General features: G+C 45.8%; 1 protein-coding gene across 1 annotated transcript in view; it reads left to right on the top strand.

Annotated features, from left to right (window-relative positions):
• The window catches only part of LOC125288580 (thyrotropin-releasing hormone-degrading ectoenzyme-like), a 161767-nt gene that overhangs the window by 62482 nt on the left and 89285 nt on the right, over positions 1 to 10000 (top strand). The window contains exon 4 of the mRNA XM_048235052.1: positions 8236 to 8390. Coding sequence (XP_048091009.1) covers positions 8236 to 8390 — 155 coding nt within the window. The remainder of the gene's footprint in view (positions 1 to 8235; positions 8391 to 10000) is intronic.

Below are 10000 nucleotides of genomic sequence, written 5' to 3'. Positions count from 1 at the left end.
TCTCTCTCTCTCTCTCTCTCTCTCTCTCTCTCTCTCACTCACACACACACACACACGCACACACACACACCACACACATATATTTAACACAACTATACACAGAGCTCCTGGCAAATAATGTTCATGCTGCTATTAATATTGATTTGATGGCAGCCCAGTTAATAGATTTGGAAGCGCTGGCTCGGGTCCCAGCGCGGGTGAAATGGCAAACAAGCCTGGGCTCTGTCCATGAAGCAAACTAGCTGAGTCAGTGGCTGAATGCTAATGTCTGTCACAGAGGGGTGGGAAGTGTGTGTGTGTGTGTGTGTGTGTGTGTGTGTGTGTGTGTGTGTGTGTTTGAGTGTGTGGGCAGATGTTTCTCCGCCATGCTTTGTGGATGCTCTAGAGCCAACACAACGCCATGCATTTCAAGGAGGCAGACGCGGCACGCATTGTCTTTCGTCAGCACAAAAGTAAACAAGTAGATAAATAAAAAAATTACAAAATAACAAAATATACAAACTGTGACTTCTAAGAAAGTGCCACGTTGCAAAGCCCTTTGCTGTCTGCACATAGTGAGAGCGCAGAGAGTCCTTTTTGCCCTGGGGGATCAGAAAGTCCGAAAGTCCATTTGCCTGAGGGTGGACCTGGCAGTGCTGAGAGGTCATGCTGGGTAACAGAAGTCTTGGGTGCCGCTCTCTCTCTTCCTCCTTCCTCTCTCTCCTCCTCTCTCTTCTCCTCTCCTCCTCTCTCTTCCTCTTTCTTCTTCTCTCCTCCTCTCTCTTCTTCTCTCTTCCTCTCTCCTCCTCTCTCTTCTTCTCTCCTCCTCTCTCTTCTCCTCTCCTCCTCTCTCTTCCTCTCTCTTCTTCTCTCCTCCTCTCTCTTCTTCTCTCTTCCTCTCTCCTCCTCTCTCTTCTTCTCTCCTCCTCTCTCTTCTTCTCTCTTCTTTTCTCTTCCTCTCTTCTTCTCTCTTCCTCTCTTCCTCTCTCCTCCTCTCTCTTCTTCTCTCCTCCTCTCTCTTCTTCTCTCTTCCTCTCTCCTCCTCTCTCTTCTTCTCTCTTCCTCTCTCCTCCTCTCTCTTCTTCTCTCTTCCTCTCTTCTTCTCTCTTCCTCTCTTCCTCTCTCCTCCTCTCTCTTCTTCTCTCTTCCTCTCTTCTTCTCTCTTCCTCTCTCCTCCTCTCTCTTCTTTTCTCTTCCTCTCTCCTCCCATCTTTGCCCCACTTCCTCCAGCAGTGTATCGGCTAAAGAAAATGCTCAGCTGGATAAAGGAAATTAATGTGGGGCTGGTGCTGCCCACTGCTTGGACAGAAATAGACAGTGGACTCCCCCTTACCCTGTGTGTGTGTGTGTGTGTGTGTGTGTGTGTGTGTGTGTGTGTGTGTGTGTGTGTGTCTGTGTGTGAGATTGTATGTGAGTGAATTTGTGTGTGTGTGTGTGTGTGTGTGTATGTGTGTTTGTGTGTGTGTCTGTGTTTGTGTGCATGTTCAGTAATTGCAGTGTGTTGCAATGACAGAGGCGTGTGCCTTTGAAAGCACAAACTCTTTGCCGGTGTTTTGATCTTCTCCTCCGAGGCCGACGCTTTCTCCAGGCTGCTTCCTTCTCTCTTCCCCATGTTTGCCATCCTCCACCTTTCTGGGCTCCTCCATCTCCATCTTCTCCACCCACCAGACGCCACAGTTTACATCTCCATCTGCTCACCATCCCGCCTCCTCCCTCTCCTCCCCTTTCTCCTCCTTTCCTCCAGGATGGTTGAGGAGCGTGGGCGTGTTGACGGGAGAAAGGAAGGGTAGGAGAAAACGTTGAATGGAAAGAGACAAGGCTGTTTGGAAAGCTCAGCGTCAGGGTGATGTCTTATTAGGACGGTTGGTTGTACTGAGACAGACGTACTGCCTGCTCTGAACGCAGACGTTCCCCCGGAAGAATGAGAACGAAAACAAATGAGAAAACAAAAACACAGACACAAGGCTATACCAGTCCTGCTGGACTGAACACATATACCAGTCCTGCTGGACTGAACACATATACCAGTCCTGCTGGACTGAACACATATACCAGTCCTGCTGGACTGAACACATATACCAGTCCTGCTGGACTGAACACATATACCAGTCCTGCTGGACTGAACACATATACCAGTCCTGCTGGACTGAACACATATACCAGTCCTGCTGGACTGAACACAGACACAAGGCTATACCAGTTCTGCTGGACTGAACACAGACACAAGGCTATACTAGTCATGATGGACTGAACACAGACACAATGCTATACCAGTCATGCTGGACTGAACACATATACCAGTCATGCTGGACTGAACACAGACACAAGGCTATACCAGTTCTGCTGGACTGAACACAGACACAAGGCTATACTAGTCATGATGGACTGAACACAGACACAATGCTATACCAGTTCTGCTGGACTGAACACATATACCAGTCATGCTGGACTGAACACAGACACAAGGCTATACCAGTCATGCTGGACTGAACACATATACCAGTCATGCTGGACTGAACACAGACACAAGGCTATACCAGTTCTGCTGGACTGAACACATATACCAGTCATGCTGGACTGAACACAGACACAATGCTATACCAGTCATGCTGGACTGAACACATATACCAGTCATGCTGGACTGAACACAGACACAAGGCTATACCAGTTCTGCTGGACTGAACACAGACACAAGGCTATACTAGTCATGATGGACTGAACTATACAGACACACTGAAACATATACCAGTTCTGCTGGACTGAACACATATACCAGTCATGCTGGACTGAACACAGACACAAGGCTATACCAGTCATGCTGGACTGAACACATATACCAGTCATGCTGGACTGAACACATATACCAGTCATGCTGGACTGAACACATATACCAGTCCTGCTGGACTGAACACATATACCATTCATGCTGGACTGAACACAGACACAAGGCTATACCAGTTCTGCTGGACTGAACACAGACACAAGGCTATACTAGTCATGATGGACTGAACACAGACACAATGCTATACCAGTCATGCTGGACTGAACACATATACCAGTCATGCTGGACTGAACACAGACACAAGGCTATACCAGTTCTGCTGGACTGAACACAGACACAAGGCTATACTAGTCATGATGGACTGAACACAGACACAATGCTATACCAGTTCTGCTGGACTGAACACATATACCAGTCATGCTGGACTGAACACAGACACAAGGCTATACCAGTCATGCTGGACTGAACACATATACCAGTCATGCTGGACTGAACACATATACCAGTCATGCTGGACAAGGCTATACCAGTTCTGCTGGACTGAACACATATACCAGTCATGCAAGACTGAACACAGACACAATGCTATACCAGTCATGCTGGACTGAACACATATACCAGTCATGCTGGACTGAACACAGACACAAGGCTATACCAGTTCTGCTGGACTGAACACAGACACAAGGCTATACTAGTCATGATGGACTGAACACAGACACAATGCTATACCAGTTCTGCTGGACTGAACACATATACCAGTCATGCTGGACTGAACACAGACACAAGGCTATACCAGTCATGCTGGACTGAACACAGACACAAGGCTATACCAGTCATGCTGGACTGAACACATATACTAGTCATGCTGGACTGAACACATATACCAGTCATGCTGGACTGAACACAGACCAGTTCTGCTGGACTGAACACATATACCAGTCATGCTGGACTGACACAGACACTGGACTGAACACTATACCAGTCATGCTGGACTGAACACAGACACAAGGCTATACCAGTCATGCTGGACTGAACACAGACACAAGGCTATACCAGTCATGCTGGACTGAACACATATACTAGTCATGCTGGACTGAACACATATACCAGTCATGCTGGACTGAACACAGACCAGTTCTGCTGGACTGAACACATATACCAGTCATGCTGGACTGAACAAAGACACAAGGCTATACCAGTCATGCTGGACTGAACACAGACACAAGGCTATACCAGTCATGCTGGACTGAACACAGACACAAGGCTATACCAGTCATGCTGGACTGAACACAGACACAAGGCTATACCAGTCATGCTGGACTGAACACATATACTAGTCATGCTGGACTGAACACATATACCAGTCATGCTGGACTGAACACAGACCAGTTCTGCTGGACTGAACACAGACACAATGCTATACCAGTCATGCTGGACTGAACACAGACACAAGGCTATACCAGTTCTGCTGGACTGAACACAGACACAAGGCTATACCAGTCATGCTGGACTGAACACAGACACAAGGCTATACCAATCATGCTGGACTGAACACATATACCAGTCATGCTGGACTGAACACAGACACAAGGCTATACCAGTCATGCTGGACTGAACACATATACAGTCATGCTGGACTGAACACATATACCAGTCATGCTGGACTGAACACAGACACAAGGCTATACCAGTCATGCTGGACTGAACACATATACTAGTCATGCTGGACTGAACACATATACCAGTCATGATGGACTGAACACAGACACAAGGCTATACCAGTCATGCTGGACTGAACACAGACCAGTTCTGCTGGACTGAACACAGACACAAGGCTATACCAGTCATGCTGGACTGAACACAGACACAAGGCTATACCAGTCATGCTGGACTGAACACAGACACAAGGCTATACCAGTCATGATGGACTGAACACAGACCAGTTCTGCTGGACTGAACACAGACACAAGGCTATACCAGTCATGCTGGACTGAACACAGACACAAGGCTATACCAGTCATGCTGGACTGAACACATATACCAGTCATGCTGGACTGAACACATATACCAGTCATGCTGGACTGAACACATATACTAGTCATGCTGGACTGAACACATATACTAGTCATGCTGGACTGAACACAGACACAAGGCTATACCAGTCATGCTGGACTGAACACATATACTAGTCATGCTGGACTGAACACATATACCAGTCATGATGGACTGAACACAGACACAAGGCTATACCAGTCATGATGGACTGAACACAGACCAGTTCTGCTGGACTGAACACAGACACAAGGCTATACCAGTCATGATGGACTGAACACAGACACAAGGCTATACCAGTCATGATGGACAGAACAAAGATACAAGGCTATACCAGTCCTGTTGGACTGAACACAGACACAAGGCTATACCAGTTCTGCTGGACTGCAGCATGTGCTGATATGCTTTGCCTGTGGTGGGTTCAAATTGGACAAGCAAAGGGGCAAGAGGCAAATTAACTTTTTCATTTTGATAATTGTGTTTGGACATTCTAGATTGTGCATGCATTCATCTTTGTTCAAGACTGTCCTAAAGTTCATGTATTGTGACAGATAACTACTTCAGAACACTTCTGTGTGTGTGTGTGTGTGTGTGTGTGTGTGTGTGTGTGTGTGTGTGTGTGGTCTCAGTGTTCTCAAATCAAACAAAACAACTGTTTCATGACCATTTTGCCTTTGTTTGTTATTTTGAACCCACGTTCCCTTGCCATAGCATCCTATGGCTGACTGATGAGGCACATTCTATGCACTCCAAACACAAAACAATCTCTCCCTGCGTTTCCTTCATTGGCTCACAGAGAGAATCATCCTGCACTGTCACACTGCGTTCCTGCATGCCTCTCACACAGATCTGCAACACTGTCTCTCACAGCAAGGTGGTTGGCGGTTCTGCAAGTGAGATGTCGGAACATATTAACACCATAAGTCTTCCTATCTAGCGTCTCCAGTCAAGAGCTGCAATTTCCTCTGCTGCTACAGTACGTGCTGAAAGACATGTTTTCTGCTGACATAAACAACCAGGCAATTAAATAAACATCAGGCTTGTTGAGATATCGAAGCCTTTCCAAGTTTCCATGCAAAGTGGCAATTGTTTACCAGAGGGAGATGTGAAATGATGTGGTGTGTATTTCACGGTTAAGTCATGGATTTGCGATCAGTAGGTGCATTACGCTGTCATGTTGCCACTGCGAGTCACCTGCTCAGCTGATAAGGCATGGCTCAGACGCTGCCGACCCGGCGGCATGTTCCGTGTTTGTGTTTGCCGAGGGGATGAAACGCTCTGGGATTCTCGTTTGACTGCAGTGGCCTTATCTCTGACTTGCCTCTTGTTTAGAAATGCGTGATCAAGTTCCGGCAGCCTCCGTTGATGATATGGGGCTTTACTGTCAAAGGACTGGTTTTAAAGCTGCTATGCATTCTTTTTACTTGAAACCGTTCAACATGACCGAGAAACCGCAACTTTACGTGAAGAAACAACTATTTTAGATTAGATTAGATTAAATGACTGTATTGTCTTTGCACAAGTAAAATTCACTACAATGAAATGCACTATCTAACTTAGTGCAAATAGCAGATAAAATGCTGTCGAGACAGTATTTACAGGATATATAAATAGTTTGTAATAGAATGATAAGTATTATGTGCTGTAGCAAGTACAAACAGATGGCTGATAAATAGATAACAGTTGATGGATAGATAGTACATTTTAACCTTTTCAAGTACTACAGATTGAGCACCATAAAGACAGCCATAGTAAATAGATAGATAGGTAGTAAATAGATGATACATAGATAATAGATATGTTGATGGCAAATGTCAAAAATGTCTATGTTCTGTGTTGCCCCGATATCCACTGAAATTAGCATGCAAACCAGCCAGTTCTGGGCCATCCCTCTTGTAATGCCACTTTGTACCTTGTGTGAGGTGGTATTAAATACAAAGCAAGTTAATGGCAGAGTGCCGTTGTGAATGTAATGGTGAATTGAAGACAGCTTGAATCCTACAGAAGCCTACAGTTAGCCCCTTAACACACAGCTGCAGCACGGAAGCAGTCTGCATGGCAGAGGGTGCCTGTCTTTACCCGTGTCGTTGACAGACACAGAGACACACAGTACACAGGTCTGTCAGCCATCTGCACGTGAGAGTTTAATGCTTTGAGACTCAGGGTTAGTCTTCTTCTTATTTCGTTTGGACTTTCACCTCATATTTTCAGTTTTTTGTGGGGTTAAGAAAAGAAGGAGAAGAAAGTCTTTGCAAGGCTTGATAGATCAGGTCTCTCATCTGGCCGTAACCTTGACAGAAGAGCCGGAGCGTTTCAGCGAGATAGCCGTGCCAATCAACCTGACACCTGTGTGTGTGTGTGTGTCTGTGTGTGTGTGTGGAGTGCCAGTACTCTGCTCTTTAAGGCTCTCCTGAGCTCCAAAGTCATGGGCTTCTTTCCCCGTGGCTGTCGAGACAATTGAAATTCCCTTTTCATTTGAATTTCATAAATAATGTAGGTTCTCACCATTCCTGTCTTCGGAGGGCTGTCCTCTATAGGTGACTTAGCAGCTGTCAAAAGGCTTCTTGCTTCTCTGAGCTCAGATTGAAAATGTCCATCCTAATTGCCCTCTTTAAAAGGGATAAAATAGTAAAAGAGCCTCAATATTTTAAATGGCAGAGGATAGACAGTGGCCTCCCATACAAAATGTTCCTAGAGCTGCACGTGAACAGCAAGACACTAACAGCACTGTAAGCATGGGTGTGATTGGCTGCAAGACACTAACAGCACTGTAAGCATGATTGGCAGCAAGACACTAACAGCACTGTAAGCATGATTGGCAGCAAGACACTAACAGCACTGTAAGCATGATTGGCAGCAAGACACTAACAGCACTGTAAGCATGGGTGTGGTTGGCTGCCAGCATAAACAGTATGCTCATGATGATGATGATGATGTCTGTTTAACTGTATTAGAAGTTGCTTTGAATGAAACTGTCTGTTCTGGAATACATGTACAATTACAAGTGTGGAACAACCCTTTCTTTTTTTGAGGGGTGAATGAAGTTCTTCACTCGGTTGTTTCTTGGTTGTACGTCTGTTCATGGAGACGTGTTCATGTGTTGTGTTGTGCAGATCTGCTGGTAGTTTCTAAGCGTGTTCATGTGTTGTGTTGTGAAGATCTGCTGGCAGTTCCTAAGCGTGTTCATGTGTTGTGTTGTGCAGATCTGCTGGCAGTTCCTAAGCATGTTCATGTGTTGTGTTGTGCAGATCTGCTGGCGGTTCCTAAGCGTTTTCATGTTCTGTGTGCAGATCTGCTGGCGGTTCCTAAGCGTGTTCATGCGCTGTGTTGTGCAGATCTGCTGGCAGTTCCTAAGCGTGTTCATGTGTTGTGTTGTGCAGATCTGCTGGCGGTTCCTAAGCGTTTTCATGTTCTGTGTGCAGATCTGCTGGCGGTCCCTAAGCACCCGTATGCAGCCATGGAGAACTGGGGGCTTAGTGTGTTTGTGGAACAGAAGATCCTGCTGGACCCTGAGATATCGTCCTTCTCCTACCAGATGGAGCTGACCATGGTGGTCGTGCACGAGATCTGCCACCAGGTAGGCAGCCTATACACATACACATACGCACACACACACACACACACACACACACACACACACACACACACACACACACACACACACTCACACACAAATTTAAACCAGTGATCCACTGGTAAAACAAGCACATTGCCAACTCTTCAAGACAATTGAAAATTGGAATTGTCTTATTAAGGGGCCTTTCATTTGTACAGTATGGCTTGTCCTTCCCTGTACATTCATCTTGTGGAGACAGAGAGACAAAGAAACTGAAGGAGAGAGAGATTTGATGATCTGTTATGTAGGATGAAACCGATGCCTAGAAGATCACACGGCTGTTGCCAGTATCCTTCACTATCTTCTCAGTGCTGCACTCTAATGCTGCTATCAGCCAATCCATTTGATATAGGAATCAGCTGTGGCTTGCACTAGAGCTCCTAATGAAGGTGCATTAGCCCAGGCTAAAAGAGCTACCGAAGCTGGAAGCACTCTGAGAGCCCTTTGATCTGGCCAGCTCGGCTAAGCACACGCTGATCTGCAGTGCGCTATAAGATAAGACGTTCTCCGAAAGCAGGTCATGTACGTTTAGTCAGAAAACTGTAACACACTGATCTAGTTTGTGCTACTGCAACAATGAGCGGTTCTGAGACAAACAGTGCCTAGAGCCCAGGAGTTTATTCATTTAAAGTATTGTTTGTGAAGCTCATTTTGTGTTTTGGGGTTCTTTTTTCCTATTCATGCTTTTGGAAATGGCCTATTTCCACATCAGCCATTGGAAGCTGTACGTTAAATATTTTACATCCTTCAAAAGTGTGGAGTAATGGTAGTGTTTCGCTAAAGATACTTCAAAGTCAAAAGTTTATTTTTTTTGGTGCAGCAAACTTTTCAAAGTTGTAATCCATATCAGCTTTTACAAAACTTACTGCAAGTGCTGTATTAAGTCCTCTGTGGAAATCTCACTGCTTGACCTTGCGCCATGATTGATGACCATGGGAAGAGAACATCAGATTATCTCCCCTCTTTAAAACCTGGTACCTTCCATTACAGTTTCAATCGACCCCCCCCCCACCCCCCATTTTATGTCACAAACTCTAAAGACTCCGTTCTTCCACACAGCATTTTTCCGAAGCTGTTTACAGGCCTAGTGCAGAAAAGTGAAAGGAAGACATCTGCGGCCGTTGAAGCTGCCATCTTTTTTTTGTTTTTTTGCTGCGCTATAAAACATGCACCATTAAAGATTTAAGTCGACAGATTTACAGCCGCGAATTGCATTTACGGTCGTCTGTGCTCATCTGATCGGAAGGTTTATCTCCTCGTTTCAGACGAGACCGGGGCCGGGGGAAGAGAACACTGTGCCTCTGCTGGAGTAATTGGGTGTGTGGAAGGGGCCAAAAGCAGCGTGTGAGGAGGGTCCATAGGGGCCGGACAGGTTGGAGGGTTTGGGTCGGAATAACGTTGCTGCACTGTGTCTGCACCACAGCCTTCTCATGGCCTTCTCCTGCACATCCTCTATGGATGTTGTTTGTTTTTCTCTCTACTTCCTCCACTTCTTTTGTGCTCTTGCGTTCTGTCGTTCTTTGGCTCGTCTTTAGCTTGTTATTTTTGTATTCAAGTCTTTCAGCTCTATC

This window comes from Alosa alosa, chromosome 23, assembly GCF_017589495.1.
Source record: "Alosa alosa isolate M-15738 ecotype Scorff River chromosome 23, AALO_Geno_1.1, whole genome shotgun sequence".
In the NCBI taxonomy this organism is placed as follows: Eukaryota; Metazoa; Chordata; class Actinopteri; order Clupeiformes; family Clupeidae; genus Alosa; species Alosa alosa.
The sequence above is the reverse complement of the archived record's forward strand: the minus strand, read 5'-3'. Positions and strand labels throughout refer to the sequence as shown.